The following is a 21,201-nucleotide window of genomic DNA, read 5'->3' on the forward strand; positions in this document are numbered from 1 at the left end:
CACATCCAAATCATTCACATGCAGCACAAACAGCAAGGGTCCCAGCGCCAATCTTTGTGGAATACCAACCCATCAGAAGCATCCAACCACAACAACAATCCTCTACCATCACCCTCTGTCCCCTATTGCCAAGCCAATTTTCAGATCCAATTTGCCAACTGCTGTTGTCACTGCTAACCATGGTCCCTACTCCCTGTTCTGGGTTTGGGCTTCCTCAGATCCACTTGACTCTGGACCTCATCACAGCCTTGGTCCAAAGAGCTGAATTAGATAAGATTTCTTTATTAGTCACGTGTACATCAAAACACACAGTGAAATGCATCTTTTGCATAGAGTGTTCTGGGGCAGCCCACAAGTGTCGCCACGCTTCCGGCGCCAACATAGCATGCCCACAACCGCCTAACCCGCACACCTTTGGAATGTGGGAGGAAACCGGAGCACCCGGAGGAAACCCACGCAGACACGGGGAGAATGTACAAACTCCTTACAGACAGCAGTGTGAATTGAACCCAGGTCGCTGGCACCGTAAAGCGTTACGCTAACCGCTACACTACCGTGCCTGCAGATACACTACCGTGCCTGCAGATTCAGAGGGGAAATGAGGGTGACTAGTCCCTGTCATCAAAGTGGCATTTCACTGAGTGTGGTTTCAAGGAGCTTCCCGAAACTGAAGTCTAATGACACTGGCTGGAATTTTACTTTGCACGAAGGAAGGTGGTTGTGGTTGTTGGAGGTTCGTCACCCTAGTCCCAGGACATTGCTACAGGAGTCCCTTGGGGCAGTGTCCTGGACCCAGCCATCTTCTGCAGCTCCATCGATGACCTGCCCTGGATCATGAGGTCAGTAATGGGAAACGTTGATAATAACTGCACTCTTACATCAGACAAGCAAGCAGCCTGTCCCTTACTGAGCAAAACATGGACAATGTTCAGGTATGTGCCCCATTGGCACAGCAGGTAGAGCCGCTGTCTTCCAGTGCCAGAGACTCAGGTTCGATCCTGCCCACCGTCGCTGTCTGTGCGGAATTTGCACGCTCTCCCTGTGACCGTATTGATCTCTACTTCAGTTTCCATGTAACTTGACTCAAATTCATCCAGTTTCTGCCTGCTGTTTGTTGTACTTTCTCTGTCTTTTCCATTCATTGGTCGTCGTGCTGAGCACAGTGTTGCTGAGGTCCCAGCAATCACACTGACCTTGTTCCACTGTCATCGTATCCATCCACAGGAATCTAAGGTACAAATATAGAGCCATAGAGTTTATACAGCATGGAAAAAGGCCCTCCAGCCCTACTCGTCCATGCTGACCAAGGTCCCTACCTGAGCTCGTCCAATTTGCTTGCACTTGGCCCATATCCCTCTAAACCTATCCTATCCATGTACCTGTCCAAATGTCTTTTAAACATTGTAACTGTACCCACCTCTACAGCTTCCTCTGACAGCTCGTTCCACATACCCACCACCCTCTGTGTGGAAAAAGTTGCCCCTCAGATCCCCTTTAATGTTTTCCTTTCTCACCTTAAACCTATACCCTGTAGTTTTGGACTCTCTCTGCCCTGGGAAAAAGACGGTGACCATTCACCCTATCGATGACTCTCATGATGTTATAAACCTCTTTCAGGTCACCCCTCAGCCTCCTTCACTCCAGGGAAAACAGTCCCAGCCTATCCAGTCTCTTCTTATAACTCAAGCCCTCCAGTCCCAGGAATGTCCTCGTGAATCATCTCTACACCCTCTCCAGCTTAATGACATCCTATAGCTGGGTGACCAGAACTGCACGCAATACTCTGTGTGGTCTCACCAACGACTTGTACAGCTGTAATATGACATCGCAACTCTTGTACTCAGTGCCCAGTCCGATAAAGCAAGTGTGCCAAACACCTTCTTCACTGCCCTGTGTGCTGTGTCACCACTTTCAAGAAACTATTTACTTGTACTCATTGGTCTCTCAGTTCTACAACACTTTCCAAGTTCCTGACATTTACTGTGTCGGTCCTGCCCTGGTTTAACTTCCCAAAATGGAACACTTTTCCAAGTTAAATCCCGTCTGACATTCCTTGGCTCACTACAGTGCTATTTCAGTGATGAGCCAAACGTCCAGTGAACATCGCCCACTAAAAGCTCTGCTACTTAGAGTCAAAGGTATTTCCTTAAATCTTGGTTTGCTACTTTATATATGCAGGGAGAAGCTCAGACACAACATAACATTGGAAACATTTATCTTCCTGCCAACTCTGACAAGATAAAGTTAAACTCCCTCCAGTGGCAGAGGGCCCAGTTCCAAGGAGTTGTGCTTCAGCTGAGCAGGAAATTCAGGACTTTGGTGAATGAGGGAATTGGTGACATGGAGGAAAGAGATTCTGTCCTGGTTCTTTATTTCTGCTCTGTGAGTTAATCTAGTAATAAGAACGACTTGACAGGCCACCTCATTCCCGTTAAGTGTACATTCTTGGGACCGCGATTTGGTACCTGCTCCATCACCCACTCACCTTTGGCTGCCGCTGTTCATGCTTTGTGTGTTTGATGCAGAGGGCAAGGAGCCAGAGGAAGGGAATGTGTTAAATGTGAATCCGGGTGCCTTGCATTTTCCTCAGGAAGAGGTCCTGGTTGAAGAGATCCTTCACCGTCACCCTGACAGTGTTGCAAACGCCTTGTCCTCCTCCGGAGGGTATCGTTTCTGCCCACGATGGAGCAGGTTATATTTAAAGAGGGTGTGGAGAAGGACGTCAGGATCCTTGTCGAGGTTCATCCCCAGCAGCTGCATTATTCTGATCTGCGGGCTGTTCCTGGGGGACACACACACTGAAACAGACATCAAGTGCTGCTGGAAGGTCATCAACTCGGTGAAGGATGCCCTTTGGTCTGCCTGAAAGTTGTTGGTCTTCCAGCACTGCAAGATGTCCGTAAGGGAATGCTGCTAAATGGCTCATTCCAAGCTGCAGGAGTACATGCTGAGGGATGCACTGAAGCTCGGTAGATCCAACGGAGAGGTTTAGTGGGGAAGGAGCAGAGTCTAAGGTCCTTCTGCCTCCAGACATTGAGGGGCTGAGCCATGTGTGGAAGCCTCTCAAATACTGGAAGTTTGTATAGTCCCAGAGGATCACCTGAGTGGCAATGGTGCCCGTACACAGAATCAGAATCAGGTTTATTATCACTGACATATGTGGTGAAATCTGTTATTTTACAGCAGCAGTACAGTGCAAGGCATAAAAATTACCAAAAGTTACAAAAATGAATAAATAGTGCAGAAGAGGAATAACGAGGTAGTGTTCATGGGTTCATGGACCATTCAGAAATCTGATGGCAGAGGGGAAGAAGCTGTTCCTGAATTGTTGAGTGTGGGTCTTCAGGCTCCTGTACCTCCTCCCCGATGGTAGTAACGAGAAGAGGGCATGTCCCGGGTGGTGAGGGTCCTTAATGATGGATGGCAGCTTCTTGAGGCACCGCCTCTTGAAGATGTCCTCGATAGTGGGGAGGGTCGTGCCCGTGATGGAGCCGGCTGAGTCTACAACCCTCTGCAGCCTCTTGCGATCCTGTGCATTGGAGGTGCTCACTACAAATGTATATACCCACTAACACTGAGAATGTACAGACTGAACGTCACGACGAATAGAAAGGAAGACGTGCACTGTTGCTTTGTGGTGATAGGTGGATGCAGGTAAGAGATAGTGATGGGCAGGTGTGGAGGAGGAGGGGAGAGCAGATCCACCGGGGGATGGGTCAAATGTTCCATGAACATTGAATTCTCCCACTTTAAGTAATCCCCACCCCCTTCCCCACACCCCCCCCCCACCCACCACCACGCTTCCTCCCTTCCCTTTCCTTGCCTCTCTCTCCTTACCTTTGACCCATCCCCCGGTGGATCTGCTCTCCCCTTCTCCCCCGCACCTGCCCGTCACCATCTCTTACCTGCATCTACCTATCACCACCCTGTGCCCACCCCGCCTCCCCTCTTCTGTCCACCTATCACTGCTCTGCTTTTCCCTCCTACATATCGGCCTTCCCCCTTTTCCTATCTTCAGTCCTGAAGAAGGGTCCTGACCCGAAACGTTGACCGCCTGCTTTTCTCCACGGACGCTGCCTGGCCTGCTGAGTTCCTCCAGCATCATCGTGTTTTTCATCTAGATTCCAGCATCTGCAGTCCTTTGTTTCTCCGGCAGCTTGTCTTTTGCTCCAGATCGCAGCATTTGCCCTATCTTGCTAGGTCCAATGCTTCCCCTCCCCTGTTCACTTCGCCCAATCAGTTTCTCATGAGTGTGAGCTTTCACTCTGACTAATCTCTCCCTCCGTTGCTATTTTTGCGCGGGTTGCTCTTCTGTCCACAGTTTCACTCTGTTCAGCAGTCGTCACATGGCCCCATTGGAAATATCAGTGTCGGGCTGAGAACCTTCGGCTCCCTCTGCTCCTCTCCCTCTCCCTCTCCCTCTGCCTCTGCTCCTCTCCCTCTGCCTCTGCCCCTCTCCCTCTGCTCCTCTCCCTCTGCTCCTCTCCCTCTCCCTCTCCCTCTCTCTCTGCCCCTCTCCCTCTGCGCCTCTCCAGGATGTGGTGGCTCGCCCGCCTTTTGTGGGTGTTCTTCGCGTTTCGTGTGTCTGCTGCTGAAGGTGAGGAGCCGAAGGGAAAGGAATTGGGTTAAGGCGTGGATCCGGGAGCCGCGTTCTCCCCCTTCAGCCCCAGGCACAGAGATGCCACCGGAGGACATACAATGTGCTCTGGGGCTTCATTTGGGGATTTCCAGAATTTTCCGTCGATTCTAGTTTCATTGTTCGGTGTTTGGGGTAAGTTCTGTCACTGGGGGTGGAGAGTGTTGGTGGGACGGCTGTCGCTCGCTGGGGAAGTTTCGGTGGGGGAAGCCCCCACAGCGCAGGGACTGTAGAGTCTGAGGTCAGGGTGAGTATGCTGTCATGTGCACAAGTTCGGTGAGGTACAGGTACAATGAAAAACTTGCAGCAGCAAACACAGGTTCAGACGAGCACAGAATATACATTAAACAAGACAGTGAACTGAGAGAGAGGAAGAGAGACTGGTCAAAAAACGAGACCTTAGTGCAAAACGTCACACTCAGAGACAAGTCCACGGTGGTGCAGGAGGTGGTCCGTGGTGTTCCGTTGCTGAGGTGGGGTTCGGGTCGTGCAGGTCAGTTCAAGTACCTGATGGTTGTGGGGAAGTAGCTGTTCCCGAACCTGAACACGGGGTGGGAGAGAGGGGAGGTGGTGTGGGACTTCAAACCTCCCCTCTCCCCCACCCCGTGTTCAGTTCCAAACAGAGACTAAACCCCAGGCCCCGAGTCCGGTATCTCGATACCACGTTGCGAAGCTCAGTGCCTCTGATACCCCAGGGAGGGTCGTCCAAGGAGTGGGGCGAGGTGTGACCCCCACTCTACTGGGGCTCGGCGGGGAGCGGGTCACAGAACAAACTGCTGAGGGTGGTGGGGGGGGGGGGGAGATCTCAGCGGTCAGGCAGCATCTGTGGAGGCGGAGGGGTGGGCGACATTTCGGGGTGGAGACCCTGTCTCTGGGTCTGTGACCAGGAAGCTTTGGTTCCGGCACGCCTCTTGCCGCCTTCTGTTCTCTGCCGGGGGTGAGAAGCCAGGGACACAAAGCAGTGAGACAGCAGTGTGTTTTTTTCCACTGTGTGTATCCATGTACATGTGACTAATGGAAAAAGTCTTATCGGTGGATTATGTCAGTCAGTTGACTTTTCTGCTTTGTGGTGCAGAAGATAAGGAGCTGACAGAAAGGGAAATAATTTAATGGCTCTGTGTGGATTTCAAAATAAGTGAATTGGAAAGGCTTAGAGGGATATGAGCCAAATGCGAGAAGTGGAACTAGCTTAGATGGACGAGTTGGGCCGAAGGGCCTGTTTCCGTGCTGTATAACTCTGTCACTCAAAAGAAATTTAGGGTAATGGTAGATCCAAGCGGGTCCCACATATCCACCAAACCCCAGAGAGTTGTTTCGCAACATCAGCTGGTGAAATATGTACTTGTTGACTGCAGTTGTCTCACATGCTCCTCCATTTCAATGTTTCACTGTCCCTACAGTTTAAATGATTCTTTTCTTACCCTCACCAGCTCCCAGGGAAGAAGTGGTCGGAGTCCTCGGCTCTTCAGTTTTACTGGATCCTAACGTCAAAGTCAATCCCAATGAGAATGAAATTCTTTGGATGTTCCTTGCTGGCCACCAAAACCCTCTCACCATTTTACATCACATCCCCCATTACGCCACGGCAGAACCAAGTGAGAACTTCAAGTCCCGGCTACAGTTTTTTCCTTCGAATGGCTCTCTGGCGGTAAACCGGTTAGGAGCCGATGACCAAGGAGCTTATAGTTTTACCGTAGATGGACAAGAGGTGAAAATAGTATATTTACAAGTCTATGGTGAGTGGTTTCACTAGTTTAAGTTATGATAGGATGAGATATCTTGATTTGTCACATATATATCGAAACACACAGTGAAATGCATCTTTTTGCGTAGAGTGTTCTGCGGGCAGCCCGCAAGTGCCGCCACGCTTCCGGTGCCAACATAGCATGCCCACAACTTCCTAACCCGTACATCTTTGGAATGTGGGAGGAAACCGGAGCACCCAGAGGAAACCCACGCAGACGTGGGGAGAACTTACAAACTCCTGACAGTGGCGGGAATTGAACCCGGGTCACTGGCGCTGTAATAGCGTTACGCTAACCGCTATGCTACCGTGCCTGCCCATTACTACCGTGCTTGTCTTACTAGTTTGTCATGTGTCACATGAATTATTCAAGAGAAAATCTGTTTGTGTTTCCATTAAAGGTTAAATGGGAACCTCACCCAACTGAATAAACACTGCAGTACTAGACATTCAATACAGCCGTTCAGTCATCTTCCACACTGAGATATATCTGCCATCCATGGAGGCGTCCACCCAGAATTATGATCCACCATCAAAATTGTGTACAGTTTTGGTCACCCTGTTATAGGAAGGATGTTAATAAACTAGAAAGAGTGCAGAAAAAATTTGCCAGGATGTTGCCTGGACTTGGGGGCCTGAGTTACAAGGAGAGGTTGCAGAGACTGGGACTTTATCCCCTAGAACGTAGGAGATTGAGGGATGACCTGACAGAGGTGTATAAGATCATGAGGGGCATAGACAAAGTGAAAGCACATAGTCTTTTTCCCAAGAAGGGGGGGCTAAAAACATGAGGGCATAGGTTTAAGATCAGGGCCGAGAGATTTATAAGGGACATCAGGGGCGGCTTCTTCACACAAAGGGTGGTGCGTATTTGGAATGAGCTGCCAGAAATAGTGGTCGAGGCGGCCACATTAGCAACATCTAAAAGCCATCTAGAAAAGTCCATGGATAGGAGAGGTTCGGAGGGCTATGGGCCAGACATGGGCAGCTGGGACCAGCTCACTGGGCAGCACAGTTAGTATGGACCAGTTGGGCTGAAGGGCCTGTTTCCATGCTGTATGACCCTATGACTCTACCCACTGCTGTACTGGTGAGATGCGGGAAGGAAAACTGCTTGTGTTTAAACCAGGGGTTGGGAGAACTTGGTACAGTGGGGGTCTTCAAGGAAGGGCTGAATCAGGACTGAGATAGGTAGGGGAGAAAGGATGGGAGGTGAGACATGGGAGAACGTGGAAGTCCTGGGATTAGTGTGGGAAATGGGAAAAGGGAGCACAGTGGGAAGGTTGAATATTTTCAATTCTCCCTCACGGTTGGAAGCCACCAACTGAACTCCTTGGCCCTCCCCCCAGAAATTGTGAGAGATGTAACTGTTCTTTGTGCTGTGAAGTCAGCAATGTGTTAAATTAAATTGATAGAGGCTGGAATTTTAGGAAGCTGCCCAGGGAGGAAGATGGAAGGGGTTAGGATCGGTGTTTCGGAATTTTGTTTCTGAAGTCCCCTAGACCCAATCCCAATTGGACCGAACCTGCTGCAATCCCGACTCCTGATCCCATTAACCTCCTCGTTTGACCCCCCACTTCTGACATGAGAATTTAACTCCCAGGGAGGTGATCAACGAGGAACAATCGCAGAGCCTGGCTGATGAAATGGCCAATGAGACTGAGGATGTTCTGTGAAATAAGAGGAGCAGGACTTGTCTAAAAGGCTGAGTGTTGCAGGAGCTGAATCCTGTCTGACACCCCACAATAATCAGTCACATATTACTTTGTTCACTGGTTTAGTCAAGTGTTGACCAACCAGAGATCAGGTGTATGCTCCTGGTCAGCATCCAGAACATAAAAAGACATCCTTTTAATCCAACTGGAGTCATCTCTCTTCAATAATTATTTGTACCAACCACTTGTCATAAGTAAGCATTCTAGGGGCCAGATGTTTCCAATGCCATCAAGCTCTTCCTGCATTCCTACAGAGATTAATTACTTTAGCTAAAAGCCTGTAGCTTCTTTGTTTGAGAAATATTTCATTTGGAACCTGCAGTCAATTAAGTCCTTCCCAGCTTGCCAACTCAGTCAAAGGAAGCAGTCTGATTTCTTTACTGATTTATTACTTTACGACGTCTTTCTCCAGCCGCACCTACATCCTGATTGGCATAAAAATGTTCCCCTACACCAAGCTTTCAGAGTCTCCATATTACATCACAGACGGGTGCCCGTTGGTAGGTCACAACGCACTGATAGAGAGTGCGGGAGGGGATAATCCAATGGCCTGTTTAATGTCCACCTGCCCCTTCTCCTGACATGCTGTGCCCGATGGCTTCCTCAGCAGCGCCCGATCCATGGATTTCTGAGATAGAAAGTTACTGAGGCATTTGCAAGTGTGAGGCTGCTCAGTCCTGCTGGGAGACCAGCAGAAGCTCTTGGAGCTGGTGGGAATAGGAAATTGGGGGGGGGGGGGGGGGGGGGGGGGGGTGAGTGCAAAAGGTCAACATGGAGGAAGCTGGAAATGTGAGGGTTCTGATACTAGAAGATGTTGCACAAAAGAGGTGAAACCTCCTGAGCTGGAGAAATGAGAATCCTGAAACCAGAATTTAACCTAATATTCAGGGCTTTAATTATAGAGTCTTAGAGCAATATGTCACGGCTACAAGCCCTTCAGCCCAACCAGTCCATGCCAACCACAGTGCCCATCCAGCTAGCCCCAATTTCCTGCATTCGGCCCATATCCCTCCAAGTCCTGCCCCTCCATGTACCTATCCAAGTGCTTCTTAAATGATACTATTGTACCTGCCTCAACCGCTTCCTCTGGCAGCTCGTTCCCTATACTCACCACCCTATTGCCAGGCAGATCGAGACCCTGAGACTTGTCTCCTTCACACACAAACCCAGTGGAGGTTTTCAGAATTAGGAATGATTTTGGCAGGACGTTTGGTAACCAGAGGGCACAGGTTGACGATAAGCAGCAAAAATTCCAAGTGAAAACTTTTTTTGGAGTAAAGCCTGTATTGTTGGAACTGAATGCGAACCATCATCAAGGAACTGGCTGGTAGAATTATCAGGGCAGTGCAGATGGAATTTAATCCCCGTAAGTGCAAGGGAGAACTGATAAGGGTAAAATGTACACTATGGATGGCTGGGGCACTCAGATTATTGAGGATTGGAAGATGGTTGGTCACTGCCTGAGTGAAGGGTGGAGACATATACACTGGCAACATTTAAGAATTATCTAGACAAGCCCTAGAAGATGAGGGACCAAGTGCTGGTAAACAGGATAGATGATACTTGATGGTTGGACATAATGGGCTGAAAGACAGGAATTAGTCCCAAGGATTCTTGGAGGTAACAACACAGGTGGATAAGGTGGTGAAGGAACATGAAATACTTGTGTTCATTAGTTTTATAATTGGAATACATGATCAGGGATGTTATGGGTTACGGTACAACTTTATAAAACATTGATCAGACCACAGCTGGAGAACTGTGTGCAGTTCTGGTTGCCACACTGGAGAGGGTGCAGAGGTGATTCTTTGGAGCGTTGGAGGCTGAGGGGGAAGCTGACAGAGACGTACAAAGTTATGAGGGGTGCAGTTAGGAGTAACGTCTCCATAGGAGAGATGTCTAAAACCAGAGAGCATTGGCTTTGGGTAATGGGTAAAAAGTTTAGAGGGGATCTGAGGAAGAATATTTTCACCCAGAGAGAAGCTGTAACCATGAGCACACTGGTTGGGTGGTGGAGGCAAGGACTCTCAAATCATTGAGAGATGTATCTCTGCATGAAGGAGACCAGCACTTGAATCACCAAGGCAGAGAAGGCTACAGGCCAAGTGCTTTAAAACTTTTTAAAACTTTATTTATACAGAACAGTAACAGGGCCTTCCGGCGCAACAAGTCCGCGCTGCCCATTTAAACCCTGTTAACTTGCCTGTACGTCTTTAGAATGGATCAAGGGTAGATACTTTATGGTTGGACATGGTGGCCTGTTTCTGTGCTTTATAATTCAATGACTGTTCTGGATTGAAATGTGAAGGGGGCTGGGGAACGCACAGCGTGAGTTGAGCCTGTACAGTAGGTTGGGTTGTGTAGCCTCTTCCTGTGTTGTGATTCTCTGGTGTTTCCTTGTCAATTTCCAGTGCACACATTTATCATCTCTGGTGAAGTCGGTGTTGAAACCAGTCCCTTGGTCCATCTCCCCCCCACCCCCACCCCCAGCACCACCAGGGACTGCACATCCCTTATCCTGCTTCGGTTACACCAGCCTCCTTCAGTCCCTTCGGGTGAATTGGAGCTCCTGGTGCCATCTCCTGGCACCACCGTGGCCCCTTAAACACCAGGATAGTTTCCCCAGCATTGAGAATGAATTCTGAGGCCAATGTCTTTCTTAGGTCCCATCATTCCTATGTGCTGCGGGATCCAGTTATTTTTGAATCTGCAGGTTCTTTCAGGAGTCCAGGAATGAGTTGAAAACAACTTGGTGCTTGACAAAGTTTCATTGGAAAAGTTAAAACAAAGAAACAGTCACAGAGCACATGGCACTAGCTTTACTTCTGGGAGATGAGCCAAGACAAAAGGAACTAAAGATGAGCTCGGACCGGGGTGGGGTGGGGAGGAGAGCAAGAGAGCGATTAACAAAAAACGACACCTTTTATAACTGAAATAAAATGTACTCCTTAGCTAACAATAGTCCAATCAGGAAACCTATTAGATACTTGTGGCCAAAACCAACTAATGAAACAACACGTATTCACCGGATGGACGAATGCGTTAGGAAGTGGCCATTCATTGTGCAGCCACTTGAGGTGTATTAAACACGATACATGTTAAAAAAACTAATTAAAACAGTCGAATCCAACAATCCCCCCCCTTTGATTCCAATTCACCCATTTAGAATGATTACATCTGAAAATTCAGAGGCAGAAGAGACTTAAAATATGTAAGAGAATAGACACGTGTCCTTCAAAGCATTTATAGCCTTATGTCACGGTTAGGCAGATCAGTGGACGCACTTGCACGAGTTTGAATAATTCTACTAGTGATCGCCTTTACACAAGTAATAAAGATGTAAATTATAAGCCCTATAGTATGAGCATTATGACTAAATACATAACAACTACAACTAATAGTAGAATAGACTTCATGATGTCTAGTAGTTGTTGACTTGCTTGAAGTCTTCTGGCTGGTTAGTGATCTGCTCGCTGTAGCCCAGTGACCAAGAGGTTACCAGCACACTAACCACTTGCTGTCTTCATCTGGCGCCACTTTAGTCCGCTTGCAGTGGCTGGCGTGTATCCACTTGCTTTTACCTTCTACCTTGAGTGCTGAATTGGTGATCAGTGGTACTCGGTAAGGGCCTTCCCACCGACCTCCCAGTGGTTCCTTGTGTGATTTCTTGACCAGGCCCCACTCGCCAGGAATCAGGGTGTGTCCTCCTTCCAATGGACCGCTCCAAGCAGCAGAAACCTGTTGGGAAGCAGACTGAACCGCTTGAGTTAATTTCACACAATAACCAACCAAACTATCATACAACGTGCACCACATGTCCACTGTGTCCGAAGTTGTACTTCAGACCTGCTCCATCCGATCAAAGTGCTCCGTTCTTTGCGAGGTAAGGGGTTGAACTTGCGGTTGAGGCTCTGGTTGGAATTGTTGTTGTTGAGGCTGTGGTCGGAATTGTTGTTGTTGAGGCTGTTTAAGCCAACACTTTTTTTGCACTATGTCCCTTCTTACCAGGAGTTGACATCTCATTTTATTACCTTGTGGTCATGGCCCAGACCGATATCGCTGTGCATTGCAGTTCCACTTGTCCTGTTGGTGAGCAGGTGTGGACAGTTGGTTCATCTGTACCAATCTTATTTGGAGTTCGATATCTAGCTCCACTTGTTTGGCAGTTTGCACCAGATCACCATAGGAAACAGCAGGTTCACTCCAATTTGCTTCCATTAGCTTCACCATTTTGGCAACATCTGGTTTCAAGCCATCCATGAACGCTGACTTGAGGGGACCATATCTGGATTCCTCTATATTATCTTCAGTTATTCCTTGAACTCCTGAATAACTGATCCAAACTGTCCTTTACTGGTCTTTGTATTCAGAAACATCCTCTGAAGCCTTTTGTTTGCAATTGACCACTTTCCTCCAATTGATCTGCGTTGGGGCCTGTTCTTTCAGCCATCCCTTAATTGCATTCCAACCACCTCCTAGGTCCTATCGGTCATCTCCCACGCCATCATCAATTCTGTCACTCAGTTGTCTGGTTTGCTGAGAAGACAACATAGTGGCCAAAATTTGGAGTCCATCATATGGATGCAGTTGGTATATGTTCTTGATTTGATGAAGTTCAGTCCAAGTCCTTATGTTTCCTTTTTTAGGATGTGGAATTTCTCTGGACCATTTGTCAATTTTTTCTGTGTCCACTGGTTGATGACAAACCTCTTGTCTCCTTTCATAACCTCCATTCTCATTCTTGTGTGCTTTGATTGCCTTCGTTTTTATTGGGGCAAGTCGTGACATTGTTGCCAGACCAATTCTCTCATTGTTGTCATCATCACTTGAATCACCAGGGGTTTCTGTTGAGTCAGTGTTACATCCGTCCCACAGTACCTTAGAGTCCCAAAGGTGGCGTCATTCCTGGAAGGACCGGCCACTGAAAGTCCTGACTGTGAATCAGAGCTGATTCAGTCTGCTCTGGAGTTCCCCGCACTTAGCAATAAATGTAAGCAACATAATGCATTGTTTTCTCACTCATTCAGTTAATGCAGAAAGTTGTCCTTTGGACTTTTTACTCTCGGACTTTTTACTGTCTCTATCATACTGTTGCTGCAGCATGTTACACATTTCTTCCCTCTTCCCCAATTGTTCAGTTAATTTACTTGCTTGCTCGGTCACTTCACCATGTGCTCGCTTTAGTTCACAGGTTTGGCTTTTTAGCTCAGCATGCTAACTTTCAAATTCAGTGATTTGGCTTCTTAGCTCATCACGCTCATGCTTTCTTAGCTGTGTTAACACTGCAATAGTCCAGCCAGGTTTTGCCTTTCCCGACCACACTTTCTGAATCCTATTCCATATCTTTCCAATATCACTCATAAGCCAATTTTCACTAGAGTCGGCATCAATAGCACATTTCTTCTGGATTGTTTCATTAATCACATCAAATTGATATACTTTATCCAAGAAAGCACTTAAACCCCCAGTTATCAGTTCTCTCTCAGCTGGAGATGCTGTGGTTTGTTTCTTAACTCCAGTCATTGTTTCAGTTCAATGTCAGTGAATAATCTTCACTTAGATGTCAATCACAGTTATCAATAGAGTTTCAACCCGAAATATTTCAAATAACAAGGTCAAATAGAGTTTTCTTCTCACTCTTAAACTTCCTTCAGATGGTGTACTGAAGCAGAATCCGATGATTTCCCCAACAATTCAGAAGTGGAAGATACTCTTACCTTCTGTCTGTCTGACGAATTTTCAAACTCTGTTTTTCATAACCATCCTGCCGACCACGCCAAAATTGTCGGATCCGGTTATTTTCGAATCTGCAGGTTCTTTCAGGAGTCCAGGAATGAGTTGAAAACAACTTGGTGCTTGACAAAGTTTTATTGGAAAAGTTTAAAACAAAGAAACAGTCACAAGAGCACACGGCACCAACTTTACTACTGAGAAATGAGCCGAGACAAAAGGAACTAAAGACGAGCTCGGGCCGGGGTGGGGGGGGGAAGAGAGCAAGAGAGAGATTAACAAAAAAAATGAGACCTTTTATACCTGAGATAGGAGGTACTCCTGAGCTAACAATAATCCAATCAGTAAACCTATTAGACACCTGTGGCAAAACTAACCAATGAAACAACACATGTTCACCTGATGGATGAACCAATAAGCTAGGAAGTGGCCATTCCTTGTGCAGCCACCTGAGGTGTATTAAACACTATCCATGTTTAAAAAAACTAATTAAACGGTCTAATCCAACAGTGCGTCTGATATTGCAGATGAGGAGTAATTTATTTTTGACTGTAACTCACCGCCACCTTCTCAAGGACAACCAGGAATGGGTAATGAAATGCTGGCTCAGCCTACAAGGCCTACATCCCTTGAATGAGTATGTATAAAAAACCTGTCCAACGATACTTTATCAAACAATGTAACACCCATTTCTAATTAATTAAAACAACAACCCTTTCTCTTCTGCCACCAATACAATGAGAATTCCCTTCCTTGTTGACCATGCACCCACACAGGCATTACTGTGGAGTGGAAGTCTTCTAGTTATGACATGGGGTTGAATGGGGAAACAAGGATTTGTGATATGGAGCATCGCATTACAGATGGTTTACTTGGAATGCAGCCCCTACATATTATGGGGTTGTACTGTGTTGGTGTGGTAGGAGTGATTCAGTACAAAATTAATCTTTCTCGGAAGTGGCTGTTTAATCCAAAGCCCCATTTCCCCTGCTGCACTTTGGATGGAGATTAACGATCCCGTCACATTTTGTGAAGAGCTGGACATTCTCCTGTTTCCCAGTCACTGTTCTTCTCTCCGCCCTAACTCCACATTAACCCGTCACCCATCCCTTTCCTGTGTATGGCACGGCTGAGGGCAGATCCCTGCACAGTGGTCACAGAACAGCCCAGCTTTAAACGTGAGCTCATTGGGTGCGAACTCTGGCATGAAACTGAATCCTTCCTTTCCAACACATTCGGTGCAATGTCACACAGCGAGATTTCATAGGAAGTGATTGCAGTTCATTAATCAACATCCTTTCCTTTCAGATAAGCTGTTGGAAACTTTAATATTGACCGACTCCAGTTCCCTCAGTTCCACCATTGAGCTCACCTGTAACGTCAGCGGAGATCCTCATCAGTATCAGTGGCGGAAAGATGGAAGGGAAATCTCCCTGCTTCACCAGCTGATGAATGGGAACAGGACACTTGTTATCCCAGAAGCTTCAAGCCATGACTGTGGAACGTACACCTGTGTCGCAACCAATCCCGTCAGCTCCAGCGAGGCAAATTTTATCCTGACTCTTCCTGGTGAGCTTGGTTTGTGGGTGACATTCTGAGGGTGGAGTTTGTGAGCTCCTGCTATTGGTGGGCTTTTGAATGCAGCCTGTGTGCATGAGCACCACAGCAGTGGGCCGAGAGGAGAGCGAGAGTTCACAGAAAGGTCACACTGCAGAAGCTCATTCGGTCCACAGATGATGGAATCCAGAGCAACACACAAAGCGCTGGAGGAACTCAGCAGATCAGGCAGCATCTGTGGAGGGAAAGGTCAATTGAATTGGTTTGTGCCTGAGCAACATCTTTTTGGAGGGAAGGAGGATGAGAGGAGACATGATAGAGGTGTACAAAATATTAAGAGGAATAGATAGAGTAGACAGCCAGCGCCTCTTTCCCTGGGCACCAATGCTCAGAAGAGGGCATGGCTTTAAAGTAATGGGTGGGAAGTTCAAGGGAGATATCAGAGGGAGGTTTTTTACCCAGAGAGTGGTTGGGGTGTGGAATGCGCTGCCCAGGGCGGTGGTGGAGGCAGGTAAATTGGTCAAGTTCAAGTGATTGCTAGATAAGCATATGGAGGAATTTAAAATAGAGGGATATGTGGGAGGAAGGGGTTAGATAGATTTTAGGCGAGGTTCAAATGTCGGCACAACATTGTGGGCCGAAGGGCCTGTATTGTGCTGTACTGTTCTATGACTCTATGATTCTATGAACATAGACAGTCCCAATGTCTCCCCTCAGCCGGGCAATTTTTTCCATATCCAGCTCCCTTTTAAACACCACAGTTGGATCTGCTCCCACTCTGATCCCTGCCAATGCTGTCCAAACTCGAACCAGGTTTAATTCTTCAACCATTCATCTTCCTTCTGCGTCCTCTTGCTCTTAACTCTCTCCATCTGTTGTTTATATCCTTCCTGGTTTTAAACACCTCTAAGATCCTCTTGTTCCAGCTTCTCCAGTCTTCCCACATAAGCCAAGGCCCCTCATTCCAGGAACCCTTTTGGTAAATCAAGTCCAGGTGAGTTTATTTTCATGTGCACAAGTACAGTGAGGTACAGGTACAATGCAAAACTTGCTTGCAGCAGCTTCACAGACATGTAGATTCAGACCACGCGGAACTTAAATTATACATAAATTATACAAGACAGTGGGGAGAAAAGCACGATCGGAGACAAGTCCACGGTAGTGCAAGATGTGGTCCGCAGTGTTCTGTTGCTGAGGGAGGGTTAGGGTCATGCAGGTTGGTTCAAGGACCTGATGGTTGAAGGGAAGTAGCCGTTCCTGAACTTGGTGGCTTCTGTACCTCCTGCCTGATGGTAGCTGCGAGAAGAGGGCATGACCCGGATGGTGGGGATCCTTGATGATAGATACTACCTTCCTGAGGCAGCACCTCCTGTAGATGCTGTCAGTGGTGGGGAGGGCTGTGCCTGTGATGGACTGGGCTGTTTTGCACTCTCTCCAAAGCATTCCCATCTGTCCTAAACACCAGATCTGTTTTATAAAAAAAAATCATCCTAACTTTCTTCCAAGTCTCTGTGTCTTCATGCCTGTGTTTCTTAACCGGCCCTGCTGCTTTCTACAAACTTTGCACATGTACCATTAGATCTCTGTTCTTCTCCCTCATTTAGAACTATACCTTCCAGTTTATACTGCAACTTATTCTTCCGACAGGGAGTCGGTCCCAAATGGAGAGGAAATGAGCAGGGAGAATAGAACGTAGCTCATCGACTGGGATGGATTGTGGGTGGTGGTGGGGGAGAGGGGTGGTTTGGGGTAATTGTTACCATGTTTAAGCCACCTTCTCAGCCCTGAGAACAAAATAAATAAAGGTAGGCACAGGCCATTCAGCCCCTCGTGAATGCTCTAACATTCAGTAAATTTAGGCTGATTCCTCACCTCGGGGCAACTCCCCTGTCCCTTGATTCCCACAGTATCCAGAAATCTATCGAGCTCTGTCTCGAAAATACTCAGCAACGAACCTCTGCAGCCCCCTTGAGTTGAGAGATTGGAAGATTCACTCCCCTCTGGGTGAAGATATTTCTTCCTCACCTCAGTCCTGAATGACCAGCCATCCCTCCCACCCCGACTTTGAAACTTGGTCTCTGCTTCTAGATACCAACCCAGCGCAAACATTATTGCTCCATCTAACCTGCCATCCCCTTCATAATCTTTCAATGTTTCCACAAGAAGACCTCTCATCTCAGACTAACCCTTGTCAGAGTTCTCAGCTGTACCTCAGTCAGAAGATTTTTGCCTCTGACTGTGGGTTCAAATCCCACTCCGGAGTATTCAGCACCCAATGCAAACAGACACAGTGCTGAGGAGGAGCCATGTTTCTCGAGATCTCTGTAATTGGATGAGTCATAAAACTGAGGTCTAAAACTTTGTTCCTCAAAGTCAAAGTCGAGTTTATTGTCATCTGTACAAGTCCATGTGTGCACAGGTGCAATGAAAAACTGATTTGCAGCAGCATCACAGGCACAGAGCATCAGATAAGCCGAGTACACGAGAAACACATAAATTATGCACAATTTTTACAAGAAAGAACACAATTAGAACAAAAAAGACACAAAGTCCATTTTAGTACAAAGAGATCAAAATGGTCACAGCGCTGCTATACTGCAGTGATTAAGGTTGTGCCGGTTACCTGACTCAATGGCAAATGTGGGAGAGAGTGATCAGGTTGAAAGTGGGAGATTCCACAAATGAAATTGTGGGGCCTCCCCGTAACTGCCTGTTGTGGGTGTCGAGGGAAGCAAACCATGGGTTAGTTCCTCACTCTACCTCAGGCTATGTTCTTCCTTCTGTCTCTCTCTCAACTTGCACTAATGTCATTATGTTCATTTTCTCATGTAGCTTCTGTTAATTTACGTCTATGTTAACTTATGTTTGTACTGTACTGTGCTGCTGCTGCAAGAAGCTAATTTTCATGGTATTTATACCCAGGGTACGTGTGCCTATGACAATAACCTTTTCAACTTGGATCCCGTCAGCAGCACAGTGCACTCCTCAAGGTGTGGCCATCCCAACACCAGGAGGAGCAGCCAGTGCAGACCATTGGCAGCAGATGACATGGAAACATTGGGCTGGAGGCCCACGGGGAAAGACTGAATCGGCCCCATGAGCCCATTCTAGGCTGGTGTAAGATCTCATTGCCTTGTTAACCCACCTCTGATGGTGTGTAGTGTCAGTTGGTACAGGCCTGAAGACACAGGTCAGCCAAACTGGGCAGGAGACAAGTAGAACAGTTGTTAGTTGCAACAGTTGGCAGCTTTCATGGTTATATCCCAACTGCATTACTTAAATCTATTCTTTATTGCAGGCTTCCACCCTGTGGGTATTACAGTTGTTACTCTGTCGCTCATAGAACTGCTGATTTCTGCAGTGTCTCTTATTGCATGTGTGTCTCTGCGGTGCTTGAAGGTGGAATCTCTCAAAGGTACCTGCATTTTCTAACTTGTACTTAACACATGGGTGTCTCCAAGTAAATCCTGACTAATGTTAACAGAAGCAAGATGACAGAGGGAAACCTTTTTAGATTTCTTGATATTATATTGTGTTGTTTATCTCGTCTCAGTGCTGTATGTTTCTTGTCTGAATCCCACCTGTTCACACACAGTTTTGTTTGCATGCGCAGTCCCCTTCTGATGTAACCTGGTTGTGACGCTTTGCTTCATTGTTTACCTCCACGAGGTCCATCACCTCCCTGCCGCACCCTACCAACACCCCTCCCCTTTAATTTAAAGCCCTATTTACCACCCCACAGTTAATTGATTGACTGGGACTCTGGGCCCAGCATGTTCCAAGGGAGTAGCTCTCTCCTTCCCCAGCACTGATCCCAGTGTCCGATAATTAGAAACCCATAAACGTAGAGAAACCGAGGGATCTTAGAGTGCCTGCTGACAGGTAACAGCATGGGTTGATGAGGTAGTTAGTAAAAGTGCTGTCTACTTGCTGAGACATAGAATCCAAGATGAGAAATACGACGATGCTGGAGGGACTCAGCAGGCCAGGCAGCACCCGTGGAGAAAAGCAGGCGATCAACGTTTCGGGTCAGGACCCTTCTTCAGGACTGAAGATGGGAAAAGGGGAAGGCTAACATATAGGAGGGAAAACTGGAGCAGTGATAGGTGGACAAAAGAGGGGAGGCGGGACGGGCACAGGGTGGTGATAGGTAGATGCAGGTAAGAGATAGTGAACGGCAGGTGGGGGGAGGAGGGGAGAGCAGATCCACTGGGGGATGGGTCAAAGGTAAGGAGACAAAGGAAAAAAAGGTGGGGAAAAAAAAGAGAGAGGCTGGGAAAGGGAAGAGAAGTGTGGTGGGAGAGGGGGGGGGTTTGTGGGGAAGGGGGGGGCGGTGATTACCTAACATGGGAGAATTCAATGTTCATGTTGTTAGGCTGCAAGGTTCCAAGATGGAAAATGAGGGGCTGTTCCTCCAGTTTGCGCTTGGAATTCTGGCAGTGGAGGAGGCCGAGGACTGACATATCAGTGATAGTGTGGGAGGGGGAGTTGAAGTGACCGGCAACGGGGAGATGCAGATCGCGGTTATGGACAGAGCGCAGGTGTTCTGCGAAACAGTCACCTAGTCTGAGGACTGACATGTCAGTGATAGTGTGGGAGGGGGAGTTGAAGGGACAATCCAAGAGAAGGGATATCCTGTCAGTGCTTTGGGTCCTCCCCAGGTTACAAACACACGACTTATGTACAGCCCGTAGATACTACCGAGCGTTTGGGAGACTGGTGGGATGGATTTGCCGGCTGCTGTGGGCATCTTTGGTTCCTGGCAATGTTAGTGCACCTTGCAGAGAAGTGTGAATGGTTGAGTTAAGTGCCCTGGTTTAACTGCACGTTTCTCTTGGTTGTTTAAATACACTGCCTGGTGGTCATGTTTCTGACCTGTGAACTGTTCAGGTTAGAAGCAGTTCTCAGGAACAGAACCCTCTTGTAACCTGGGGGCTGCCTGAATATAAGATAAGATATCTTTATTAGTCACATGTACATCGAAACACACAGTGGAATGCATCTTTTGCGTAGAGTGTTCTGGGGGCAGCCCGCAAGTGTCGCCGCGCTTCCGGCACCAACATAGCACGCCCACAACTTCCTAACCCATGCGTCTTTGGAATGTGGGAGGAAACTGGGGCACCTGGAGGAAACCCACGCAGACATTGGGAGAACGTACAAACTCCTTACAGACAGCGGCCAGAATTGAACCTGGGTTGCTGGCACTGTAATAGTGTTACGCTAACCGCTGCACTACTGTGTGTATAAACCATTGGTTGGGCCACAGCTGGGGTACTGGGTTCAGCTCCAGTCACCACCCCAGAGGAAGGGGCCGACTGCACCAGACAAGGGATATTACTGGAGCTGGAGAATTCTAGTTATGATCGTCCAGGCTAGTGGTGGTTTGTGGAACAAGTGAGACCAAGGTATGCAAAGGTATAGAAGGCCCACTGTGAGTCAGCTGGTGAACAGTAATGAGGGAACATTGACTTCTTTGAAGGATCAGACAAAACTTGTCAATTTCATTTCCCTTAATAAATGTTGGGGTCTGGTACTCACTAACTGACTGCCTGATAAGGTGTTGGGCAGTATGACTCATCCTATTCTAATTTACCAGGATGACTGATGAGGCCATGGACCAAAGGCCTGGAAAAGGATATTATCCCAAGCTCTGTTCTCGGAATCTCGGACATGGTGGGCCCAAGAGACTGTGGAGGAGGTGGAGTGGTCACCTGTAGCATAGCTTGGCCTGGGTTTAGGAGGGGCAGGCTTCCACCGGGAAGGTCACAAAGGAGGTGATTTGTAACTCCGATACAGTTTGCTTCAATTCTGTGCTGGGG

General features: G+C 47.7%; 1 protein-coding gene across 6 annotated transcripts in view; it reads left to right on the forward strand.

The window, feature by feature from the left end:
• Positions 1–4,046: 4,046 nt before the first annotated feature.
• Positions 4,047–21,201, forward strand: part of LOC127585772 (leucine-rich repeats and immunoglobulin-like domains protein 1) — a 34,367-nt gene continuing 17,212 nt past the window's right edge. For 3 of the 6 annotated variants that reach the window (XR_007958593.1, XM_052043445.1, XM_052043444.1), the window contains exons 1-4: positions 4,889–5,129; positions 6,067–6,372; positions 15,134–15,394; positions 18,681–18,797. Coding sequence is in view for 5 of the 6 variants with exons in the window: in XM_052043445.1 (XP_051899405.1) it covers positions 4,898–5,129; positions 6,067–6,372; positions 15,134–15,394; positions 18,681–18,797 (916 nt within the window). In the remaining variant the exon portion in view is untranslated. The other 3 variants (XM_052043448.1, XM_052043447.1, XM_052043446.1) reach the window with 3 other exon arrangements.

This window comes from Pristis pectinata, chromosome 34 (assembly GCF_009764475.1).
Source record: "Pristis pectinata isolate sPriPec2 chromosome 34, sPriPec2.1.pri, whole genome shotgun sequence".
In the NCBI taxonomy this organism is placed as follows: domain Eukaryota; kingdom Metazoa; phylum Chordata; class Chondrichthyes; order Rhinopristiformes; family Pristidae; genus Pristis; species Pristis pectinata.